This window comes from Chelonia mydas, chromosome 1, assembly GCF_015237465.2.
Source record: "Chelonia mydas isolate rCheMyd1 chromosome 1, rCheMyd1.pri.v2, whole genome shotgun sequence".
Taxonomy (NCBI): domain Eukaryota; kingdom Metazoa; phylum Chordata; order Testudines; family Cheloniidae; genus Chelonia; species Chelonia mydas.
Window position 1 is genome coordinate 304,625,354 of NC_057849.1, and position 26,806 is coordinate 304,652,159.

General features: G+C 43.5%; 1 protein-coding gene across 5 annotated transcripts in view; it reads left to right on the forward strand.

Moving 5' to 3' along the window:
- The window catches only part of CPED1 (cadherin like and PC-esterase domain containing 1), a 221,709-nt gene that overhangs the window by 163,392 nt on the left and 31,511 nt on the right, over nt 1–26,806 (forward strand). For 3 of the 5 annotated variants that reach the window (XM_043550133.1, XM_037888943.2, XM_043550139.1), the window contains exons 18-19: nt 12,904–13,021; nt 24,793–24,929. The exons of 1 other annotated variant lie outside the window; for it this stretch is intronic. In XM_043550133.1, coding sequence (XP_043406068.1) covers nt 12,904–13,021; nt 24,793–24,929 — 255 coding nt within the window. Of the gene's footprint in view, nt 1–12,903; nt 13,022–24,792; nt 24,930–25,430; nt 25,561–26,806 lie in introns of all 5 variants that reach the window. One more of the 5 variants, XR_006291938.1, reaches the window with a different exon arrangement.

The window sequence follows — 26,806 nt, forward strand, 5'->3', positions numbered from 1 at the left end:
CCCAGGAAGTCTGATAGTTTGCCTCCATACCCTCCAGTGTGTTATAGACCCTTTTTAATCCTTCTCAAAATAAAGGGACAAATTCTGCTCTCTTTTACATCAGTGTAAACCCAGAATAACTGTTGAACCAGATTTACGCCAGTGCAAGAGTGTAGAATTCCAGATTCCACACAGACATTATGTATCCTACCCAATGGCTGATCAAATGCTGTTTTAGAAAATGAGAGGTTTGTTGCTTTTACTCATTTTAAGATAGCTGAAAAATTTCTCTTTGCAAATCCAAAGAAACACATGCCATCCTTTTTTAAAATAATCTAAAAAAAATAACTTGATTTAGCATTAGCAAGTGTAAAGAAAACCCTATAATACTTTTTCAAGATGATTCAAAATACACCTCATTTGGCTTGATTTTATTTTCATTCTGTGTAACTTTTATATCCTCTAAGAAACTGAACAAAAATTATGTCTTCTATGACTATTAAAAAGAGAGAATATTTTGTTATACTTTTCCAATATTTGTTTTTAAATGTATTGGTCATATCTAGTACTCCATTTTGCAAAAACAGACATTTTTCATTTCATGGATCAAATAGTTTTTGCTTATTTTTAAAATGGTAACTTGCAATGATTATATAGCAGGGGATGTAACCAATAAATGGCTGGAAGTTAAAGCCAGACACATTCAAATTGGAAATAAGGCACAAATTGTTAATCACCCTCACTGTTAATTATTGGAACAAACTACCAAGGGAGATGATAGTTTCTTCATCTCTTGAAGTCTTCAAATCAAGGCTGAAGACCTTTCTATAAGATAGCTGAGCCTAAGTGCTGCCCCTTTCATGTGTGTTTCCTATTGGCTAGTTAAGGTGAACTAACTCACCCCGTATATTGTATTGGGAGCCTGGGTGCCTAACTTGGGGCTGAGAACTCCACTCGGCAGCAGGGCATCTAGGGGGAGCTATATGATATGGTGCCTAAGTCCCTTTGTGAATCTAGCCCTTTGATTGTTTTTACAGAGGAAAAATAAGATTTACTGAATTAGAAACGCATGCTCACTTAGAAAATGTCATAGAAAAGCCCACAGAAATATTCACTTTTTATCTGAAGAAAAAAAAGCTGTAGATAATTACTTTTTTTTTTTTTTTACAAGAAACGTGAACAGCTTGAAATATTTTGCAAAACACATGTCTAGAAGTTGATTTTTAACAAAGTGAGGTTGATTGATTGTTCACATTCACCAAGGTCAAATTTCTTTGTTTGAATTACTACTGAGACGACCTCTCAGCTTTTCAGACTCTCAGAGCTCTACTAGTGTAAGAGTGATGCCTCACTAATCCTTACCTGAATTATTGTTACTTATTCTACTCTTCATAAATGTAGTATCATAAATGTACCTAATTCATACTGTATGTACCTATGAACAAAAGATAGTTACACTGTCAAAATGACACATTACAGAGAATGACAGAGGTCTAAGGACTCAGTGACTGAGTGTCAGAGGCTGGACTAGCTGCTGGCCTGCTCCCAGACTAACTTCACAGCTTGACAACTAATGAGTCCAGCTGTACTGCCTTGGAACTGACAGAGTGGCCATAGCCCCTGATTGGCTGCTGATTTAGCAGGCCTTCTTATAGGCCTGCCCCCCACAGCAGATCAGAGGCTTCTCAATGCATATGGTGCCTGCGGCTTTGCTCTCCCTTTTCCTGCTTCCAGTCCCTGCTTCCAGTTCCTGCTTCCAGTCCCTGCTCTGCTCCAATCCCTGTTCCCCTCAGGGTGCTAGATTTCTGGCTGCGCTAACTCCCCAGCGGTAACTCTGGCTTACATCTCTGGTTGACCCTCCAGGTCTGGCATTCAGCTTCTGTCCCTCCAGTACTGACACTTGGCTCATTTCCTGGACTCTGTCCCCATCTGGACCCAGCTCTAACCAGTAGGCCAAACTCTGATTTCCACCCTGTGCCTGACTGCCCATGGCCCGGTCAGCTATAGTTTGAGCAGCCCAATACAAACGTTAGGGGCCCACCTCCCTGCGGGACTGCGCTGAGGACAATTTTTCTCTGGTGGAGCTGATGGGGGTCATACAGAACTTGCAGGCACAGGTGGCCACCCTGCCGGCCCAGAATGCAGCCATACTAGCCCAGGTAGCTTCACCGGGAACCCTGGCACTTTTCCCCCAGAAACCAAAGGTCCCATTGCTGGACAAATATATCGTGGTCAGTCAGAGGTTTCTTAAACCAATGCCAGTTCTTCTTGCTACACTCCCACTCATTCCCCCCAACCAGGGAAAGGTTCATCATTAGTCTGTTCACGAAGGAGGCTTTGGCCCAGGCCTCATCACTCTTGGAACAGTCCAGCCCCATCCTGAGTCAGTTGGAGAAGTTCATTCAGGACGTGTCAGTTATCATTAGTGACCCCTCTGCACCTGAACATCTGAAGCTGTGCTGCAAACACTACAGAAAGGGCATCGATTAGCTGCCCAGTACACTGCCAACTTCCATTGCCTCTCCACAGACACCGAGTGGAATGAGGCCACGCAATGCCATCAGTTTGGGATTGGGCTGAATGATAATATAAAGGACAAAGTAGCACAGATTGAGCTGCCACCCCATCTCAACAACCAGATTGGCCTGTGTATCAGGATTGGCGACCCCCTTGCTGAGTGGCATCATGAATGTAGCCCAGACTCTGAACCCTGACAAGGCCCCGGCCCCCTATCTCTCAACCGCACACCCCACTCCAGGACCCAAAACCCACATACATTGACCGGGCCTGACCACATCTGTCTGAGGCTGAGAAAAAAATGATGCTGAACTTCGGACTTCATAGTGACAGCAGACACTTCACCTTGAGATGGACTGCAAAGGTCAGACCAATTTCGGGGTCAGGAAACACCAAGCCTAAGCCTCAGTAAGGGGGTCCAGGCTGCACCAGTCCCGTTCCCCTTCAAAGACTCTTGACCTCCATGCACCTGTCAGGACATCAGCAACTCCGAACCCACCGTTGACTTATCTCCAACTGCCATTGCAGATCCTACTCCCGATGAGCCCAGTGGTCCACTTGGAATCTCTAATCAGCTCAGGGACCTCAGGTAATGTTATCTACCAAGATGTGGCCAAGGCCTATGGTATCCCTGCCATGTATAAAAATTCCCTGGATCCACTGATGTGTCGCTTCTACCTTCAGGGCTGGTCACCCACCAGACCACCCCTTTAGGGGTTATTATCCTCTAGAAGAGCAGTTCTCAAACTTTAGTAACCCAAGGATCCCCATTTTGATTTAAAATTTTGCCGTGAACCCCTGCTCAGCTCCAGCCCCTCCCCCCTTTCCCTCCTCTTCCCTGCCTCTTTCCATCCCTTCCCCCGAGCACCCCAATACCCCCCCTCTCCCTCCCAGCACCTCCTGCATGCCGGGGAACAGCGGGAGGAGTTGATCAGCGGGACCGGTGGCCCCAGACATGATTCTGCCCCCTCCCCAAATTGCGCTCCATCCCCGCTTCAAGCTGTTCCACGGCTTGCAGGAGGCCCAGGGAGGGAGGGAGAGGAGTTGATCCGCAGGGCCCATGGACCCCCCTGGAGTTCCCTCGCAGACCCCTGTTTGAGAAATGTTGTTCTAGAGGCACTGGGAGACTTTTTAGTTCAGGTTGATTCAGGTCTCCCACTCTCTGGTCATTCTGGGAATGCTCTTGCTCTCTGCCCATGGTTCCTGTATACACTGGTGATAAGGGACAGTACACTTTTTCTCCCACTACTGCCAACGATTCTGTCTTCCAGAGACCAAAGCAAACTGGTACCCTCTGCTGTTCATGTCATTATCTGGGGAATCTCTGCAGCGAGGGAATAGACCCATGGGACTAAACCCGACCATCCTGTCTGCCACCATTGAAATACCTCACAAGTACTATGACCTGGCAGATGTATCTGACAACAGAAATGCAGGCCCCTCCCCCCCACACCACAGATACACCCTATCAACCTTCAGCCAGGTGCTGAAATTCCATTCAACCACATGTACACCCTTTCCAAACTAGAGCACCAGGCCCTTAACATCTATCTGTGGGAGAATCTGCAGAAGGGCTTTATCCAGCCATCCACCTTTCCAGCAGGGGCCCTGATCATCTTTGTGAAAAACAAGGATGGTTCCCAGAGGCCCTGCATTGACTACTGGGCTGTCAAGAGGGTGATGATTTGGAACCATTACCCACTTACCCTCATTCTAACTGAAAGAATTCATTAATATTGTTAACACAGGACATGAAAAGTCATTGGAATTATTGTATGAAACTTGAAATATTTCTGTTGATAAGCAGTTCACACTCAGCAAAATAATTTCTTGTTTGTTTCCCAAGCTTATCATCCCCATTATAGAGGAAGCCATTTTACATCTGCTGTGGTCTCAGGATGAGACGCATTTGTGGCCACAGTTCAGTCAACAGGTGTTTAGGGCCAGATTTTCAAATGTATTTAAGTGCCTTAAGTTGCAGATAGGTATCTAGGGGGATTTTCAAAAGTGCCAAAGTAGAGTAGGTGCCTAAATTCCATCAAAAGACACCACAGTGTAGTCATGACATTCTTCCTTCAGTGTTCAGATCAGTGGAGGTGTAACATTATTTTGTAGATATTCCAGGTGAATATATAGGACTGGAAAAGAAAATGGCATGAAAAAGATTTACATTATATTCCTAGACAAAAATTAAAATCCAGTGCGAATTGTCAATGGTTGTATGCAGTGTTGTTGGAGTACCAGGATATTAGCGAGACAAAGTGGGTGGGGTAATATCTTGTATTGGACTGACTTCTGACAAGCTTTTGAGCTTATACAGAGCTCTTCCTCAGGTCTGGGAAACATACTCATAGTGACAGCTAAATAAAGGGTGAAACAGATAGTTTATCATCATATGTGCTAATTACTTATGCTAAACTATCTGTTTGACCTTGTATTTAGCTCTGATGGTCTGAGTACCTTTCCCAGGTCTGAGGAAGAGCTGTGTGTAGCTCGAGAGCGGGTCTCTCTCACCAACAGAAGTTGGCCCAATAAAAGACATTACCTCACCCGCCTTATCTCTCTAATTGTCAATCATACCATTTAATTTAAAACAATATGAGACTGCACAGCTCCACCTTACTCACATTTCAGCTCTTGTGTCTTATGTTCCTGCCTTGCCCTGCCAATATTGTCAAACTCCCAGCATTTCATATCCTCCTCCACCTCCCAACTTCAGGCTGCATGCTGTAAGGAGCAACCACCAGATTCTAGCTTACTGGCTTCCCTCCTTTTCTAGTTATGGTACTTTTATGGCCCCATATTACTGCAGAAGCTGTTTTCCTCACAATGTATTTATTGTAATTGTCTTCACAACATGCCTGGCATATTATTCCAATATTACAGATGGGGAACTGAGGCATAGGGAAACTAAGGCCCAGATCCATAGAGATATTTAGGTGCCTAGCTCTCATTGATTTCAAGTACTTGAAATTTCTCAAGAGACCACCACTTGCATGAGATTTCCATTTTTGCAAGCTTAATCGGTTTTCATTTAAGCAACTACATTATTGGGTGTTGAGCTGAATCAAACTGAACATCTGAATCTTTGGTGGTTCATCTATCGCTGATTAATTCAGCCAGATATAGAGAGCAAGTTGAATAGAAGTCAGCATGCTGGACTGTTGGCTCATTTGTTACTGCAATAATAATAAAGTTGATAGAGTGGAACTAATCCATCTGCTCACTATTTATTGCCTCCCAATGAGCTATAATGTCACTTTTTTATAGCTCATTCTTTGACTAATTTTATTAGCATTCCTTTCAGAGTTCCATTTTTAATCACTTTGCATCAAGTTTTAGCTATGTATAAAAAAGTAGAGCTAGATTGGCTAAAAAGAGAGAGATGAAAGAACTTAATGAGAAATATGCATTAGTTTAAATAGAACCAGATCAAGTAGCCCCAGTGAGACTAAAAAGACTTAGAGAGCATTCAAAATAGCCTGCTTCGCAAGAAGTTTGATTCTGTCATTTCTAAAATTTAAACAGAGTTAAATGAAGTAGGGCAGTAATGTCAACATTGTAAAGGGAGGGCAGGCGTGCCACAGGCCACTTAAAGGAGATCTGATCAGCTGCAGCCCGCTAATGATTGCATGGCTTCTAAGGATACAGAGCTAACAGTGGGCAAGATAGTGTAGCTGGGAGTTCAGGAAATGAGTGGGAGTCGTGCAAGGCCTCTTCTGCTCCATTTTGATGAACAAAGAAGGTGTATGTCTTCCACCGTTCTGGACAAGCTTGGGTTTGTGGTAGTAGAAGGAGGTGGGATTTCATTTCTCAGTATCTATCCATGGTATTTAATGCTAAAAATCAGTTGCCCATGAGCTTAGTTATATATTTCTTATTATTTCACGATAAGCTCTGATACACTGCTCCTTTATTTGTTCAGTAAGACTGGCACGGAATACTGCTCAGTGTTCTGCACTGAGCACTTAGGGTGAGAGCCAAGAAAGTACTTTGGTGCTTGAACCCCAGATGTCGGTGCCTAAGTTCCTGTTTTAGGTGTAAATCCCAGTTTTGACTTCAGTGTGGTCCACAAAACTCCCCCCAAACTCTGTAGGCACCTAAACTCACTGAGTACACCTCTACCCCAATATAACGTGGTCCTTGGGAGCCAAAAAAATGTTACCACATTATAGGTGAAACCACGTTATATCGAACTTGCTTTGGTCCCCCTCCTCCTTATCCCCTGACTGCCCCCTCCAGAGACCCCCCGTCCCTAATCACACCCAGGACCCCACCCCCTACCCAACCCCCCTGCTCCCTGTCCCCGACTGCCCCGACCCCTATCCACACCCCCACCCCCTGACAGGCACTCACCAGCAGCAGCGGGAAGCGGAGCAACATGGCCCCAGCCCGCTCCACTCCGCCACCTCCCAGCCGCGGCACTCCGCTTCCCATCCCCGGTGAGTGCGGGAGGGTTGGGGAAAGGATGCCCTCCGCACTCACCTGCGGCCCCAGCCCGCTCCACTTTCCTTGCCCCGGCCCTAGCCGTGTCGCTGGAGGGGGCGGTTGCGGAAAGGTCCCGCAGTCACCGGCAGCGGGAAGCGGAGCGCCACAGCTGGAACCTGGTGGAGTGCAGTGGGCTGGGGCCGGGCTGCTCTGCTTCTGCCGCCGCTGGTGAGTACGGGGGAGGGGGGGGGAATCCCTTCCCCCAAGCCCCCTCCCCCAAGTGACACGGCTGGGGCCGGGATGAGGGAAGCGGAGCGGGCTGCTCCCGGCCCCCCGCTAATCACCCGGGCCACTCTGGACCTGCGAGGCTCCCAAAACTGCCCCCCCACAGCTCCTGCCTCCCAGACCATGGGGTGGGTGGAGGCCCTGCCCCTGACCACCCCCCGAAACCCTCTGCCCCTTATCCAGCTCCTTGGCCCCGGCCCGGCACCCTTAACACACCGCTCAGAGTAGTGTGTCGGAGCCAGACGCGCTGATCCACCGGAGCGTGCAGCCCCACCCCCCAGAGCACTGCTTTACCGTGTTCTGTCCAAATTCGTGTTATATCAGGTCGCGTTATATCGGGGTAGAGGTGTATCTAAGTTTTTCAGAGTAAAAGTTGTGCCTACCTTTCTGCCTCTGAGCATGTGTACTGCTGCTGCTTTCGAAGTGTCCCGACACCTAGCTCCCTGCTTCAGCCCCAAAGCAATTCACAAACCACGGAAAGGTAGGGGTTTGTCCACCTAACTTGCATGTGGGGCCTGATCCGGTACCTACCAGATTGGACCCCATTCAAAATCCAAGAGGAGGAAGTGCCTACTTTATTGGTTTTAGTCCAGTGGTTAGCGCTTTCACCTGGGATGTAGGAGACCCAGCTTCAATTCACCCCTGTCTGCCAGAGTGGGAGAAAGCGAGAGTGTTCTAACTACTGGACTAAAAGTTATAATGTAGGCACTGGTAACTACATAATAACAGGTGACTATCTCATGCTGTAGGTGAAACAAAACATCCAGAGTTGTTAGCTCTAAATCATGCTCAAAACCTAGGGCGGTTGTTTAAGCCCTGGTCTACACAAGGACTTTAGGTCGAATTTAGCAGCGTTAAATCGATGTAAACCTGCACCCGTCCACACGATGAAGCCCTTTATTTCGACTTAAAGGGCTCTTAAAATCGATTTCCTTACTCCACCCCTGACAAGTGGATTAGCGCTTAAATCGGCCTTGCCGGGTCAAATTTGGGGTACTGAGGACACAATTCGATGGTATTGGCCTCCAGGAGCTATCCCAGAGTGCTCCATTGTGACTGCTCTGGACAGCACTCTCAACTCAGATGCACGATTGTTTGCCGTTGCTCTGATGCAGGGAGGGGCGACTGACGACACGGCTTACAGGGTTGGCTTACAGGGAGCTAAAATCAACAAAGGGGGTGGATTTACATCAAGGAGTATTTCAGGCAGGACTTCACGGAGGGTTCCAATAAGAAATGGTGCACCTAAGTTATTGTTCTTATTGGAACAAGGAGGTTAGTCTGGCCTCTGATTGATACATGGCTAGATTTACCTCGCTGCACCTTCTCTGTGAGTGACTGCAGTGTGACCTAGAGGAGTGAGTCCCCTAGACGGGGGCCCGGGGGGGGGGGGGGGTTGCAAATGAGTACAAAACAAATCTGGTCTCTTTCTTGTTTTGATCCACTCCATCTATCTTTTACATCTTTGGCTGGCAGCAGACGGTGCAGAAGGACTGCATGCCATCCACATCTCATGGCTGCTCGGCAGAAGATGGTACAATAGGACTGCTAGCCATCCTCATCTCTTACCTGCCCGGCAGAAGATGATGCAATAGGACTGCTAGCAATCCGTATCACCTGCCTGCTCACCATAAGATGGTTCAATAGGACTGACTGCAGGACTAAAGAGAATGACTTGATCAAGTCACTCCAAATTTAGTCCCTACGCCCATGTCTGCCCAGGCGCTCCTGATCGACCTCACACAGGCGACCAGGAGCACCTCGGACATGACGATGACGGCTACCAGTCCTATTGCACCGTCTGCTGCCACAAGGCAATGGGTTGCTGCTGCTGTGTAGCAATGCAGTACCACGTCTGCCAGCACCCAGGAGACATACGGTGACAGTGAGCTGAGCGGGCTCCATGCTTGCCGTGTATGGCGTCTGCACAGGTAACTCAGGAAAAAAGGTGCGAAACGATTGTCTGCCCTTGCTTTCACGGAGGGAGGGAGGGAGGGAGCGGGGGGCCTGACGATACGTACCCAGAACCACCCGCGACAATGTTTTAGCCCCATCAGGCATTGGGATCTCAACCCAGAATTCCAATGGGCAGCGGAGACTGCGGGAACTGTGGGATAGCTACCCACAGTGCAACACTCCGGAAGTCGACTCTAGCCTCGGTACTGTGGAAGCACTCCGCCGAGTTAATGCACTTAATGCACTTAGAGCATTTTCTGTGGGGACACACACACTCGAATATATAAAACCGATTTCTAAAAAACCGACTTCTATAAATTCGACCTAATTTCGTAGTGTAGACATACCCGAAAGGGTGCAATTGATGCTTCTTATAAAGCATAAACTCACTATAGACTGTTTTAGAAAGAGATGATTTCCCCTTCACCCAACAGACTTTTTCCTTCTCTAAATATTGGTTGGGGTTGACAGAAAGCTACCTCGACACACATGGAAAAGCTTTGCTATCTTTTTGTTTGCTATTGCCTCAGAAATCTTCTGTAAAGATAAAAGTGAAGTTTACTAATAAAATGCTAAACCAGTCATATGAAGAATCAATTCTAGCTATGTATTGAAATACGTATTTCAGTGGAGCTTTCTTTTGATTTCAGTCCAGACGTTCAGGACTCTTTTTCTGACTGCCCTTTAAAAATGAGTATTCACAGGAGCAGAGACAAGGGGGAAGTATCATTTAAGTTTGCTTGGCTGCCTCTCATCTTTGCAGTGAGTGATAGTTTGTAAACATACCTAAGATCACAAGATGTTTCATCTTTGGGCATGGTGAGAGGGGTGTCATAGCACTGCAGTACCTGTGGGGAACTTGACAAATCCACAAGCTGTTAATAAAGCCCTCAATGTACCATACATGGAGCTAGAGTAAATGTTAGTGTCTGACCTCTGGCTGCCTCAGCTCCATTTTTATATAGCAATATTAAACTTGTCTTTGATCATAAAAGATTAGACCTTTTGTAAAAGCAAAAATGAGCCTCCCTCAAGTCCTGCAGGTACCATGACCTCTCACAGCCAGGTGCTCCGAGTTGAGAATTCTGCTATTAAACAATCTATGTTGTATTTCAGACCACGTGCTTTTTAACAAATGAAACTGACTCAGTGAATATAAACCTGCCAGACAACGTTTGCTCTTGATGGTATCACCCAGTGAATTCAATTAAAATCAAAGAATATTTTTTTGTTTAAACACCTACACTGTGCACAAGTCTGAACAAGAAAATCCCTGTTAAGTTATCTTATGGCACTGTGTTGAGAGCAAAGAGCAGGCTAGTCAGGAATTTAGGCCTTCCTTGTGAAGCCTTGTGCAAATTGTTGTGCTGCAAGGTTGAAGCTTTCTGATGTTACTGTTAGTTTAAGTAATACTGTCAAATATCTGTACAGTGTGTCCAGACCCTTAGACTCCAAGAGGACATCACGGTTTGACACTAGAAGAACTCAGTGTCATTCATTTGCTTATATCAGCCTTCTTTAACTGTGAAACCCTAAAGAGGGAGTAAGGTGGTAGTGCAAAAAACCACAAAGATACAGCTGTCTCCACTACAGTAAGTCCTGTGCATTAAAATGATCCAAATCAATTTGAAGTCAATGACAGTCTTTCCACTTACTTGAAGGGGCGTTAAATCAGGCCTTATGTGAGAGAGCACTTTGCTTTTGTGTTTTGGGTGTTTCTACGAGAGTAATCTTAGCAAAAATTAAGGTACGCTAGTATTTAATGATTTCATGGGTGACTTCATGGCTCCATTCAAGTCAGTGGCAAAAATCCTATTGGCTTAAATGGAGCTAGGATTTCACCCCAACAGTCTAAAGACCTAACTGGTTGTCATTCATTCATGGTTCTAATTTGAAGGTGGAGGCGAAGAATATTTTCTGAAAAACATTGTTCTAAATAGTTTGATTGCTGTGCATTTTAGAAGCAATCGTAAATACATGCAGTAGATGTATTTATATTAGTATCATTTAAGAAAAATAAAGAATTAGACAAAAATCAGTATAGTTCAATTAATAGGGGAAGTATAAATTCACTACCTTCTTCTAAACATTTCATTTTATTCTCCTTTCAGTGTGAAAAATCTTTTTATAACATGTCCATTCTTTATATGGTTTATTCTGTCTATTTAAACTGTTTGCCACCGTATAGTATGTTTATAATTGTTTAAAAGTAATAATCCTATGAAAAATTAAAAATCAACTTATAGAGTACTGAAATTGCGATAGAATAATGTTTAATTTAACCAGAGTATTTAAATAAATGGCTTAATGTATGTTGCAGTCAGATTTTCATATTTTTTCATGTCATAAAAGCAAAATTATTTTGATCTCCATAGCATGTCATATTTTTCATTTTCACAGTTATAGGACAAAAAATGTGAATGCATTATGGAGGCACTTGCCGCAGTATCATAGTTACAGTTGAGCTAAGCATTTAAAGCAGGGATTCAAACACCTTTTTATACATGAAGATAATTATAATATAGTAATCTGATATCAGAAATAGCACAATACAAATTATACCAGTTATACCATAGCACAGATGGCTGTATATTATATATGCAAGAACAATGTCAGTACAATACATTATTTAGAATATAAGGGCTCAAGCCTGCTAAGTCATAATAATGCCAGTAATCGTGCACCCGAATAGTCCCACTGGAAATTGGTGGTGCCTCACAGGATCAGACCCCTAAAGCAATTTTCAGACAGACTCATTTCCTTGAAGCCAATGAAACTCATTCACCCACAAACTTTAAGTCTTTTAATTTTAAAATGATTGCTATGCCAGATTGTTACTCCCAGATTTCTAAAGTGCCAAACATTAATTAAATTCCATTATATAAGTTTTTAAAGTCCATAACATTCAGTGAAATGATCTAATTCCAGGAAACCAGTCCGTTCAACAAAATGTATTTACAGTGTATACTCTTCCATCGGTGTAATTTAGTACTTCAGTATTCTCTGTGGATTGTATTAATTGTAGATCTCCGTGCACACACACATTTACTATAAATATGAAAAAGAAAAAATTAAGGCTATTTATAAGAATTTTTTTTAATTTTAAGTATTCTTTGGCATAGACGGTTATTCATGTTAATATAATATATGGATCGTTATTGGGTCTTCCTTTTGTCTATGGTATGCATGTCCCAAACTCTTGAGGTAAATTATATTTCATTATGTCCATCTCCCACCCCAGGTAATAATCTTTCCAAGCCAGCCCCTCTGGCAGCTCAATCATTTGTTCCTCTTGAGATTCCTCTTTTCTCTTTCTCTGTCTGTCTTTCCTTTGCACATGAGATTGTGGGTATACATGTATTTCTTGAAGCTAAATTGTCACATATCATCAAGTAAATATGTTCTATGTGAGTGCAGGTTTTCTCTATAAAATTAATGTGGGCAGCAAGTAAGAATTAAATGGCGATTAGAATTTAAAGTATATTTATTTTTATACAAAAATGATGCTCAATGCAACCTTTTTCACGTTGATTGTAGGTTGGCAGTTCGTTGCAAATCACTGGTACATAGCACATTTGAAAGTGTGTTGAATGGAGAAGGACAAATGGATTTCAGAATCAATCCAAATATTTTCTCTCTCTCATTAGCTGTCCTTGACAAAAGTTTTTTACACCATGCATATTGTCAAATGCTTTGGATATGCTACTGTGATTTTTAATTAATTTCATTGTAATTCAGGACTGTGGTTCGCTAATTCAGCCGGAGGAATCCTGTGGATTACAGCCTCTGTCTCCTGAGTACCTTTCAGCAATTTCAGAGACACAGTTTAAGACTTGTGAAGCTGGGGACACAAAAGGTTGGTTCTTAATGTATTCGCTCCCTTTTAAAAACAAATACCTGCATCCCGCTAAAATAAAACACACAAAATCTCCTTGTCCTTTCTCTATGCACACAAAAGACACAAGCGAAACCACGATTTTGTTGCTATACAGACTCTTTTGTTTACGTATTTTACTTACATGATTAACACAGGCAGTTTAGGTTTAAGAGACATTTTTTTCTGAGTGAAACAGTTTCCTCAGAGAAGATAGTTTCCCTGTATAATTATTATTTGTAGAGCTCATTGACAATTTTCCATCAAAAACATACATTTTTAAATGGAATTTTTTCTTAAATTTTTTCAAGTTTTTGAAGAAAACCCTAGAATAGTTTGTTTTGGGTTTTTTTGCAAATAAAAAAACCTATTGGCATTTTTACCAGCCGTAGTCTTATGTTTCCAATTCCATGTTTTGAAGAGACAAAAATAGTAATCAAATTTTTAAATAAACAAACTAACCCAAATATGCCCCTTTTATATAAACGAGTGCACAGAGAGTTAAACATCACAATGGACAAGCCAAATAGCATGGTTTAAATGTCTTTTTTATAATAATTAAGATATATGCTGCAGGTCAATATGAACAAGCTTGCTCTTCAGTTCATAATAGAAGGAATGCAGTTTTGAATGTGGAAATATATTGGACCCAATCCCACAAAGATTTAAGCTTGTATATTTTTACAAATGTGAATACTCATGTGCATAAAATTATGCACATGCTGAAGTCTTTGCAGGATAAGACCATATTTATTTCTATATCTTCCTTTATTAGACAAATGGAAATAAAATCATACTACTGTATATACTACTAGCAGAAACGTAGGGCATGTCTACACGGCATCCACGGTTGGCCTGTGCCAGCTGACTCAGGCTTGCAGGGCTTGGGCTAAGGGCTGTTTAATTGCAGCATAGACATTCTGGCTTGGGCTGTAGCCTGAGATCTGGGAATCTCCCCCCCTCAGGTTTCAGAGTGGTAGCCATGTTAGTCTGTATCAGCAAAAAAAATGAGGAGTACTTGTGGCATCTTAGAGACTAACAAATTTATTTGGGCATAAGCTTTCGTGGGCTAAAACCCACTTCATCGGATGCATGCAGTGGAAAATACAGTAGGAAGATATATAGTCACAGAGAACATGAAAAAATGGGTGTTGCCATACACACTGTAACAAGACTAATCAATTAAGGTGGACTATTATCAGCAGGAGAAAAAAAAACGTTTGTAGTGATAATCAGGATGGCCCATTTCAAACAGTTTGAAAAGAAGGTGTGAGTAACAGTAGGGGGGAAATTAGCATGGGGAAATAGTTTTACTTTGTGTAATGGCCCATCCACTCCCAGTCTTTATTCAAGCCTAAGTTAATGGTGTCCAGTTTGCAAATTAATTCCAATTCTGCAGTTTCTCGGTAGAGTCTGTTTTTGAAGTTATTTTGTTGGAGAATTGTGACTTTTAGGTCTGAAATTGAGTGTCCAGGGAGGTTGAAGTGTTCTCCGACTTACACAAAGTAAAAACTATTTCCCCATGCTAATTTTTCCCCTACTGTTACTCACACCTTCCTGTCAATTGTTGGAAATGGGCCACCCTGATTATCACTACAAACGTTTTTTTTCTCCCGCTGATAATAGCCCACCTTAATTGATTAGTCTTGTTACAGCTGGTATGGCAACACCCATTTTTTCATGTTCTCTGTGTATATATATTTTCCTACTGTATTTTCCACTGCATGCATCCGATGAAGTGGGGTTTTAGCCCACGAAAGCTTATGCCCAAATAAATGTGTTAGTCTCTAAGGTGCCACAAGAACTCCTCTTCCCTCCCCGCCCCCCCCAGGGTCCTAGAGCCCATGTTGCTTTGAATGCTGCATGTAGCTAAATGAAGAACAAAATACATTATACCCTTCTGATAAATAATATCTGTGGTGCAACTGTTTCAAATTGAAACAACATTCAATATATAAAGAGTCAAAGGGCATAACAGAAATGGAAGAATAATTTCTTGTTAACACAGTGAAGGTAGCTAACACCATCTAAATGACAAGGTTCAGCCCAGGTGCTGAGTGCGCAGTACTCAGCGTTTATATATTGCTGTGTAGTTTTCATGCGGTTTACAAATGTTAACTACAAGTAGAATAGTTTGGCAATGAGTTTCACATTTGTAACTATGGACTGAGATCCCGATCCTGGCAACGAGAGCTGTGCAGGTGCCCTTAGGAGCAAGCCTGAAGTCCTGACTAAGGCACAGCTCCCCTTGTCTCCCCTTTGATTGTTAAATAGATTAAGTATTCAAAGAAACATCAAAATCCTGACTCTTCCAAACCCCTGAAGAGGTAGGATGGCCTTTATGGTCAGGAGGACTGGGAGTCAAAGACCTGGCCCTATTGAAGTTGATGGCAAAACTTGGAAGTTTTCCACTGACTGCAATAGGTCCAGGATTTCACCCCTGGTTTCTATTCGCTTGGTCTGACCTTGGGCAAGTCCTCTAGGATCTGATCCAATGAGGGACTAAGCTTCCTTAACTCCTGTTTGCTTCAGTAGATTTGAGGTGGCTCAGCACCACCCAGGAGGCACTCGGCATCTTTCAGGACAAGGCCCTTAATTACCCCATGTCTGTTTTTCATCAGTAAATGCAGAGTATTAATGTCAAACCAGGGTAGTTGCCTGCAATCTATCTCAGTTTGGAACCACAAGATTGATAAATGATTCCAGTGATAGTAAGAAAAATCAACAACAATAATTAAGGGTTTGATCCAAAGCCTCCTGAAGCCACTGGTAAAACTCCCATTGACTTCAATGAGCTTTCAACCAGGCTGTAACATGATATATAGTTACATGTTCAGTATTATTATAATATTACTTATTAGTTTTAAGTGCTGCCCATGTGCTTGGCACTTTGCAAAACACAAAAGAGACACAGTGGCTTAAAAACAAGGGAACCAGTTCTGCGAAGCTTCTGCATATGAATCAGGCCACTGTAGTCTATGGAAAGTCCATATGGACTTGTGTGAACAAATGTAGATTTGGGCCTTAATAGATCATAGCTTAACGTTTAATATTACAGTGGTGTGGTCGTGCCACTGTAGTTAAGCTTGCGTCATGACAACTGTTCAAAGACTGACCTTTCAAAGTCCTCTACAATTGACATGCTTTAGTTAGATGTCTTTGAAATTTGGTGCGCCTCTGGAGAGTACCGGGTAGAGCTAGTGACCCAAATTTGGAGTCATTTGAGCTCAGGGTTGCAAAGATAAAAACCCTGAAAAAATAGCCATTTTTTAAAAAGTTTCTAGGTGGGTTTTTTTGGGGCAGAGCTAGAAATCAAACTATTGATATGGTGTGGGTCAAAATGGTCTCAATCTGTTTAATTTTACCCAAGGTAGTGTGAGTTTCTCACTAAATTTTTTGGGGACCCAAACTGAGAACCAAATTTAATAAAATGTACATTTTTACACTGCCCATGCACCAATAAAATATACTTTAAACTTGACATTTGTAAGTGCTCTACAATCCAAATGGGTAATCAGATCGCTTTGAAATTTGGCGCACTTCATGGGGGCGTAGGGTAGCCTTTGTGACCCAAGTTTGGGGTTATATCACCACGGGATTCCTGAGTTATAGCTACGGCAAGAAAACAGGGGTCGTAATCACACACCTGTCTGAGATTGATGGCTGTGAGCTCACCCTTCAATGAACAGAACTCAAGAGAAGTTAATCACAAGCTCTCTCCTAAAACAAAAGGAGCTTTGGACTGAATGGTTGGAGGTTGCTGTGATTTGTGAGTCATGGGTGGCAGTTTGGGGGGTGCGGGTGAGGAATGTAATCAAAGTATTTGGGGGAGGGGGTAATAGACTTGTGAACACCTCCTGGGAGGGGAAGAGAGGTATAGCGGGGTGGAGGAGTGGGGTAATCAGGAGAGAGGGGTTTGGGGCTTCAGCAAGGGGAGGAGGGTTATCAGTAGGGGGATAGATGTGGATGGATGGTAGGGGAGGAGAAAGAGTTTGGGGGTATGGAAGGCCCCCCAGCTCTGCCAGTGCACCGAACTGCACTCCACAGCTCTGCCAGCATACCCCAACTCCCTGCACCCTATCCCCTGCACTCCACAGCTCTGCCAGCATACCCCAACTCCCTGGACCTCATCCTCCTGCACTCCACACTCTCCAGTGTACCCCAACTCCCTGGACCCCATCCTCCTGCACTCCTCAGCTCTGCTAGTGCACCTCAACACGGTGTGAACACTATTAGTAAGTGTTGGAAGAACATTTATTAGAAAATTGGCAGGTTCCTGGCTGATTGGAAAACATGTACTGTATGGCATGGAACCCATTCCAAGCTCCAATACCTCAGTGTTTCTCAGAGTTGGGTGTGCATGTGTGTTGGGGTAGACAGCTGGCTCAATATACAGCGGACCCTTGCTAGAACGCGGGATTTGGGATCCATACGCGGTTCTGCGTTAATGCAGGGACTGCGTTAAGATGAATTCCAATTAAAGTAATTAAATTTGGGATCCATGGCCGCAACCATGTTATATGCGAATTTGCACTATATAGACGCGTGCTCTAGCGAGGGTCCGGTGTACTAATTGCAATGCCTTGGTATCATTCAAATGTCAAAAAGGCAAGATCTATGGCTATTTTGTGTGATGCCCTTTTCATTCGGTACCCATTTCATCCAATATTACTAATTCACAGCTGGTAAAGGGCGTAATTATTATATACAAAAATATATGAAGTTGCAGCTTTTTAAAAATACATATGAGTATAACCACTCTTCATTCTACAGGTATCCTGTTGGCATTGAATAATGCTTCCTATAGACAACATTTGTTATAACATACATCATCATTCACTCATTTTTTACATTTACTGCAAATCTTTAGCATACGTTTTAGAAGCGGTTCTCAAACTGTGGGTTGGGACCCCAAAGTGGGTCACAACCCCTCAGGGCTAGCATTACATTACATTTTCTGGGGCCCAGGGCCGAAGCCAAAGCCCGAGCCCCACCACCCAGGGCCAAAGACAAAGCCCGATGGCTTCACCCTTGGGTGGCGGGGCTCAGGTTATAGGCCCCTTGTCTGGAGCTGAGCTCTTGGGCTTTGCCCCTTCCCCCCATACACACACACCCATGGTGGTGGGGCTTGGGCTTTGGCCCCCCCAGCCCAGGATGGCAGGGCTCAGGCAGGCTCTGGCTTCATTCCCCTGTCCTGTGGTCTTGTAGTAATTTTCGTTGTCAGAAGGGGGTCACGGTGCAATGGAGTTTGAGAACCCCTGTGCTATAGGATCAATCTACTTATTTATTAAATATAGGGAGAGCACTTGTGATTACAGATCACACAAACAGTTTGAAGAAGTTTTTCATGTGGTACTTACCATTTTCAGTCACCATTATTGTTCAGACATTTCAGTTCCACAATATTTTGCTTTTTCAGTTTCTGATTTAAAAACAGAGCCACTCACAAATATATGTGATATTAAGAAGAAAGTTCTGTAATGGAAGAGCGATCCCCAAAGTTACAGTTACTGCCAGAACTTTTATTTACTTGATTTTCAAGACGAAATTGAAATGTCAGGAAATTAAATGCCCAGTTTTTATACAATTGCTAAATTTAAACCACTCCTCCCCCCAAAGAACTTACCATTAGGGATACTGTTTTTTTACACTGGGAATATTCTTTGTTTTCTGTGAACAAAACTCCCAGGCCCCAGATTTGGGTCACAAACCAACATAGGTCAGGAAATTCAAAGTAAGACAAACATTCTGTTCTTACTCTGACAGGTTTCAGAATAGCAGCCATGTTAGTCTGTATTCGCAAAAAGAAAAGGAGGACTTGTGGCACCTTAGAGACTAACAAATTTATTTGAGCATAAGCTTTCATGAGCTATAGCTCACTTCATCCGAAAGCTTATGCACAAATAAATTTGTTAGTCTCTAAGGTGCCACAAGTACTCCTTTTCTTTTTGTTCTTACTCTGTTATTCTTAAAGGGAGCATAGCAGTAAGGGTGTGAGCTAGATTTTGTCAGGTATTAACATGGCTGCCATTATCATTGTATTTGAATGCCTGACAATCTTTAATGTATTTGCCCTCACAACACCAAGGTAGGAAAGTTTTACAGGGGGGAAACTGAAGCACAGAGACTTGCCCAAGGTCACACAGGAAGTCTGTGGCAGAGCAAGGGCTTGTAGCCAAGTCTCCCAAATCCTAGGTTAGTGCCCTAATCCACAGAACCTTCCCTCCCTATGCTGCATAGTGGCAAGTCACCTGCCTAATGAAATCCCTAAGCATATAGACACCCCCACCAGTTTGAACAGCAAAAGCTAGAACTTTAGGGCCTGATCCATAGCCCACTGAAGTCAAAGGAAACACACCTGTTTACTTCAGCAGGCTTTGAATAAGGCCCTTTGTGCATCATTCACTAATACAACCTCTAGGCATACGTGTGTATGTGTACAGTTCATAGCAGTGTGAGCTAGGTAGTGCATTACCTTGCACAGTGGCAGGAGTATAGGACAAATACTGCCCTTTACGTGCTCTTGCAAGGCTTTCCAAGGGCTGACAGGAAAGATTTATGCCAGTTTTATGTGGGAGGACTCTATACTTATCTGTCTGATAAGCCAAAACACCCTGCCACTTACCAAATATATTTGCTTCAGATCTCCCCTCTGTATGTTTGAGGCCACCCCTATGCAAATCCTCTTTCTCATCAAGGTGTCAGGAAGAAACTCTCAAGGTATCTAGGACCTGGCAGTCTTGTTTTCCGCAGTCTCATGCTCAACCTCTGCTATATTTTTATAGATTAAAATTAAACATATCCATAGAAGTGTCCAAAATGTTCCTAATCCTGCACAGGTGCCTGGCACATGAGGCTAACGGGGCTTAGGCTGCCTGAATAAACTTGTGCTTCCAAAAGCTGGGCTAGTGTAACCAGAGCCAGAAAAGTGACAGGCAGATCTTTAGAAGCCTCATTCCTGTTGTTTTGCCTTCCCTGCTCCTGTCCCCAGCCTCACGCCCTAGCGTAGTAGTGAGAGCAGACAGCTCAAGCAGCCGACCATACACCACGACTCCTCTGATCTACTACCTCAAACTGCAAAGCACCCAGTGACAGTGGCAATCTCTGACATGAAGGGTTCTCAGAGCCAAACAGAGCCAGCATTTATCCAACAAATGAGAAGTCAGTGCAGAGACTCAAATGCATTACGTTCTGTTCAAGTCAAGTTGAAAGTGGGTTGACAGCAACAGAGACTGAACTAATATTTCTCCTCAGAAGTAATAAAGCCTGGGTGTAGGCAGTGGAAGATCATCTCCCAAAACTGTCTAACTTATGTGCCTCAACACCTATTTTGAGAGACCATTTCCAGAAGGTGGGAGGGTAGCCTGGCTTCTGCAACCATTTCATCCTTGGCCTCTCTGTCAAGACTGACAAATTTGCCAAATGTGACAGTAGTTTTTCTGATGTGTCCACTAGAAATTGGACTGATACAGCAATCATATCACATAGGCCCTTGGACAGCCATTGGATAGCAGTGACTTGGAATCACTACTGACCTATGCAGGACTTGCAAAAATAAGACTAAAAGCTTTAAGTCTGGATCCCACTGCCAATCCCCCTAAACCTCCTAGCGCTTCTGATTTAATGTGACTCAATACCCTATATGTTATGGATCTCTGGTGTTTCTTGAGCTGTCAGATGCTCACAAATACATAGCTATTGCTCAGAAGTCCCCTGAAAAGCATATCCCCAAGCCTACAATTTTAAAATAAACCATTCAGCTAAATCAGCACTGAATGAATTCCTGTCCTCTTAACGGACAAGAAAAAAATGTACCAAGCAAGGAATTGAAGAATCCACAGGCATTTACTTATCTTCAAAGATTCCTCCTCCATACTGCACAACCAATACATTGACCTTAGCCTTATCAGGATAGACTTGAAGCCAAGACTTCATGCCATTTATCCTTACTGGAGTAGCAATATTGAACCTGATCCAAACTCTGTTTGCAAAGTCTCCTTACCCACTTGACCCACCTTATAGCAAGTTACATACCTTCAATTTGTTTGAACTTACAACTCCTATGTCACTTGCACTTATCAATGTTAAGCTGCCAACGTGTCTTCCAGATAACTTGGCCCAGAGATGTCCAATTATGGAAGGTAGTGCACGTATCTGAGGTGTTTCATCAGCTCTGGCCATATAACTACTGTAACTGGCCCCACTGCAGGGGGTCACTCTGGGTATGTCTACACAGCAAAGAAAAACCTGCAGCTGGCCCATGCCAACTGACTCAGGCTCGCCGTGGGTTTTTCTTTGCTGTGTTGTAGACATACCCTCTGATTGCTGTGGAACAGCAGTCCCCTAGATGGCTGGTAGCATGCTGGGCATACCACGGGCTCAGCGGCAAGTGCTGGAGGAGCTCCAAGCTCTAGGCCCTTCAGTCTCTAGCCCTTGGTGTGTTTCCATAAACACAGCATCTGACAAATAGCGAAGGATGCCAGCAATAAATCATGCAATTAATGATTGCTTTAAGTTACAAACCAAAGATAAATGAACAGTCCCTAACACAGCCCCTGAGGACAGTCCAGTCCAGGGGTAAGGAGGTGGGGCCCCTGCAGTCTGGTGCCAAAGGTACTCACTCCAGGCCACTGCTCTCCTGCAGGCAGTCACACACTGGCCTGCCGATCCCCCAGCTAGAGCCCAGTCCTCTTGTCCAGCACCTATACTCCTAGTCAGGCCTGTCCATATGCTCATCCTTCCCTCTCCATGCCCCCCCCACCCCAGTCGGTAGGATACTTCTGGGTTTCTATCTGGTGCAACTGCCACTGGACCCTTTGCCAGCAAGAGGCTGCTTTTGAAACTGGCTCCCAGATCCCAGCCTGTCTGGCTTTCTCTTTGCCACCAGCTCCCAGCCAGCTGCCTCCAGCTTGTTGCTGTTTATCTAACACAACCTCCAGGTCCCCTCTGGCCTCCTTTCTTGTGCTGGAGGGGTTATGGATCCCCCTATTGATTGGATGTTGCAGTGGGAAAGTAACGGTGCCCAGTAATGAGCCAGCAGGTTCAGACCGATCTCAGAAAGTAGTTGTCAATGAGAAATCATCATCAAATGGGGATGTTCTAGTGGGGTTCTGCAGGGTTCTAGCCCCAATGTTGTTCAACATTTTCATCAGTGATCTGAAGGTAAATATAAAATCATTGATGATAACATTTGCAGATGAGACAAAGATTGGTGGAGTGGTACATAACATGAGGGCAAGGTAGCCATACAGAGGGCTCTGGGTTGCTTGATAAGCTGGATCCATTCAAACAAACTGTATTTTAATATAGTCAAATGCAAGGTCATACCTCTAGCATAAAAGAATGCAACCCATACCTCCTGAATGGGGGGCTGTATTCTGAAAGCAGAGACTCTGAAAAGGATTCAGGAGTCATAGTGGACAAGCAACTCAACATGATTTGCCAGTGCAGTGGTGTGGCAAAGAAGGCTAATGGGATCTATGGATGTATAAACAGGGGAGCACTGAGTGGGAGTAGGGTGCTGATTTTACCTCTGTACACAGCATTAGTGAGGCTGATACTGGAATACTGTGTACAGTTCTGGTGTCCACATTTTACAGTGGGTGTTGAAAAATTAGAGAGGGTGCAGAAAAGAGTAACAAAAATTATTGCAAGCTGGAAAAAATGCCTCACAGAGAGACATTAAAGAGCTTGAGAGGTGACTTTATTATGGTGTATAAGGTACCTTCATGGGAATAAAGTACTGGGTTATAAATGGCTGTTTAACCCAGCAGAGACAGGCAGAACAAGAACCAATGGCTGGAAGTTAAACCCAGACAACTTTAAAATAGAAATAAGGCACAACCATAACAACAGTGAGGGTGATTCACCATTGGAGCAAACTACTAAGGGAAGTGGTGGATACACCATCTTTGATGTCTTCAATTCAAGACTGGATGCCTTTCCAGAAGAAGTGATTTAGTTAAACATAAGTTATTGAGCTCAATACAAAAGTAACTGGATGAAATTCTACAGTCTATACAGGATGTCAGACTAGATGATCTAATGATCCCTTCTGGGCTTAAAACCTAAGAATATATGAAGATGATTTGAGCCTCAGTTGCATCCCAACTGAAAATGTAGAAAGGCTGATCCCAGCCCTAAAGGAATCTGGTGGCAAAGACCAACCAATTCTAAATAATAGTTTTTCCTTTAACTGAGAAGTTAGAACAAATAAATCAATAACCACTTACAAGGCTTGGTTTAATGTTCTAAGCCTGCCACTGCAGAAGCAGCTACCAGCACCTTGTGCAGAGAGGATGCTGCCGGAAGAGAAACAGCCGTTGTAGACGAGAGGCTGTCAAATACTGAGGACCAGGACTATACTGCAAATTTTTGCTGGCTGGCTAGGTTAGTAGGGGGTGTGAAGAGATGTGATCTGTGCCCAGGACAGCTGTGCCAGCAAAAGCCCTTACTGTAGATATGGTTAAACTGGCAAAGGTGCATTTTTACTAACAGAGTTTGTTTCTCCAGAGCGGGGATAGGTGGGTTGCAGTTGGCACCAGCAAAGTCTTCCCAGTGTAGAACTGGCCTCATGAGGTCTGAGCACTTTCAGGTCTCTTCAACTCCCTTCAGAGCCTTTTGTATATGGCGAGTTAATGTGGAGCAAGCCAGGGTGTGATTCTGTAGCGCACTGGTTGGCGATACACTAACTTACCTTGTAGATCCTGCTACTAGGCACTAAAAGTTTTGTAGTGCATTTTGACATAGTGCATTTGAAACAAGAGTATGTCAAAGTGCACTAGGGAACGTTTAGCACACGGTAGTAGGGTCCACACAGACAGTAAGTGTATGGCAAGCTGGTGTGCTGAATAAGTCACATCCCGGCTTGCTGCACATTAACTCACTGTATAGATACGCCCTTAGTTCTATTAATTTTCACTAAAACCTAGAGGTAAAATTTTGAAAAGCACGTAAGTAACTTAGGGCACATCTACACTTAAAACGCCGCATTGTTGCAGCTGTGGCACTGTAGTGCTTTAATGAAGACGCTTTAAGCCTATGGAAAAGAGCTCTCCCATTGGCTTCGTTAATCTACTTACCCAAGAGGTGGTAGCTATCGCGACAGGAGAAGCTCTCCCACTGACATGGTGCTGTCTCTGGTGGGGCGGAGGGGGAGGTTGGTATAACTACGTCACTCAGGGTGTGGATTTTTCACACCCTTAAGCGGTGTTGTTATACTGATAAAGGTCTGTAGTGTAAACCACATCTTAGGAGCCTAAGTCCTATTTTCAAAAAAGGACATAGGCATTTAACAATCTAAATCTCATTGACTTTCAGTGAGACCTTAGCACCAAAGTCACTTTTGAAAATGGGACTTAGGCTCCTCAGTCACTGAAGCACTTTTGAAAATTCTACTCCACATCTTCTCTGTCTCATTTTTGTGCATTACCCACTTGAATCATGCTTCCTTTCCTAGCAAGGATTGGCTGCTACGAGGAAGGAAAACTAGGAATGAGCCCAAATTAAAACACTGGATCTGGACATTCCCAAATTTTTCAGGCAAAGCAAAAATACCAGTGTTTGCTAACTGGAAAAGGACTAGCACAGTACCAAGAAATACTATTTTCAAGCTTCCAAAATAACAGAGTTAAAAATTATTAAAACCTACATGAGACAGAACTAGACAGTGTCGCATTAATTAAGTATTAAGAGTACCTTAGCCTGCTGGCAAAAATATGTAGGAGAGTCAAAGACATTTTGCTGTTTTCCAGGGCAGTGGATTGTGCCTTGCCTCAGCTGTTCTGACAACAGAACCTGTGACTGGCGAGAAATAATATGGCAGCCACACAACTGTCAGTATTCTGTCCTGACTAAGCCAGAGCTCCAGCAATGTGTAGAAGGCAGAAAGGTATGCAACCAATTTATCTCTTTCACCTGCTGTATCTGTAACAGAAGATAAGTCATCCATGTCTTTTCACACTGAACTTTATTGGCCTGAGGTTCTTTACAAGTGTGAAGAAATATGCATTGTGATTGGTGTATAAGAAAAATTGCTTTTCATTACATCGCTAGAGGAATGTTAGAAGGGATTCAAATCACAATGACAAAGAATGATTATGTAGAATTGAACCCCTTATAATGTATATTTTTATGCTGCCATTTGACACAGACCTTCAGTTGATATTAATGAAATTTCAAGACATAACAGATACATGGCTATGAAATACCTGTAGTGCATTTGGCTGTAGTAAGCATGTAAGCCTTACAAGTGAAAAATAATTTGCATTGGTGTTAGAGACTGACATATACTTTGCATGCAAGCTTTGTTTCTTCCGCTGTATACCTAATGCATGCCATTGCTTGTGCATACTAATCTTACAAAGTCTTCTTGCACATTCTTTTCTTATAGTGAAACTTCTAAGGTGATTGCTTGGAAACACAGTGTCTTCTTAATAGGCATGGTATGACTGTATAACATTTGAGAGAGATCTCTGAGCTGAGATTCAGGTACAATTACTGGGAATACAAGTGTCCAGAAAGTAAGTAATGGTTATAAAGATTTTTGACAATATATTTCCTAGGTTAAAAAAAAGTCTTTGGGATTAAACCAGAGACTGTCTCTATTCAGAAAAAATTATAATTACTCTTTTGTAGTTTTCTTCCTTCCTTTCTTTTTAACTGGCCACTTCTCAGCCAGCACAAGGTCCTTCATTGCAGTCTGGCTTCTTTCTCCCTTTGGTTTTTTCCCTGAGACGGGGGCTCTTCTGGATTGTGCAAATCCAGGTGTGGGACAGATTCTGCTGTCAGTTATACCCGCATAAATTGGAGTGGCTCCACTAAAGCCATTTCATTTCTGGGCCAGGTGCTACGGAGAATACTTTCCCTAATTTATGGTGCATCTAGCTCCAAATGTCCCCTTTCCTAAAAGAGAAGAGGGCCTGGGACACTGTAGACAGTTCCCAACAGAATAACAGTCTGATATTATCTTAGAGCAATCACTGCTGAATGATCTAGGACAGGCTCAGGGCCCTCACAGCTGGAGCAATGTCATGGTAATACAGGGACAGTTTGCCAGGGAATGAAATTTTTTTAAAGTTAAAATACGCTTTTTATGCAAGTGTGAATGTACACTTTGCCACACTGTTGCTGAGTCCTTAGTCTCTGGGCTCAATTCCAATCTGAGTTACACTGGTGTAAATCCAGATTAACTTCATTTCCATGGGGAAAAGAGGAATTCACTGCTTCAGGCAGTGGAACAGTACTGGAATCACTCCACAGAGCCTTCAAAGCTCTAGCATTCCCTTTCATGGAGGGCATGGATCAGAGACAGTGCATCAAATTCTCCAGCTCACCCCCAGTTTAGTGCCTGTTGCTGCACTGGGAGCCTCCATAAAATTAGACTCCATATCAGGCTATGGGTAGTGGATGCCTTCCGTGGCTTCTCCAAATCCTTCTCCCATATGAGCAGCAGAATTGTGCCAGAGAGTGGGAGTTGGATTTGCCCCTCATGTACAACACAGTCATCTTTGGAGTAGTTGTGGTCACAAATGAAGAATTTGATGGCCTCAGCCTAATCCTTAAGGTATTTGGCAATTTGTTCACATCAATAACCCACCACAAGTTTGCCAGCGAATCAAAGGCTGTAGATAACAAGGGAGCAGCATGTCCCAATGAAGGTGCATTCCCAGAACTGAGCTGGGAAGTGTACAGAGTGCCTAGTCACCCAGTGCGTGACTGACCAGTGCAACACTCCCTCCCTCTCACCAGCACCAAAATCAGTCCCAA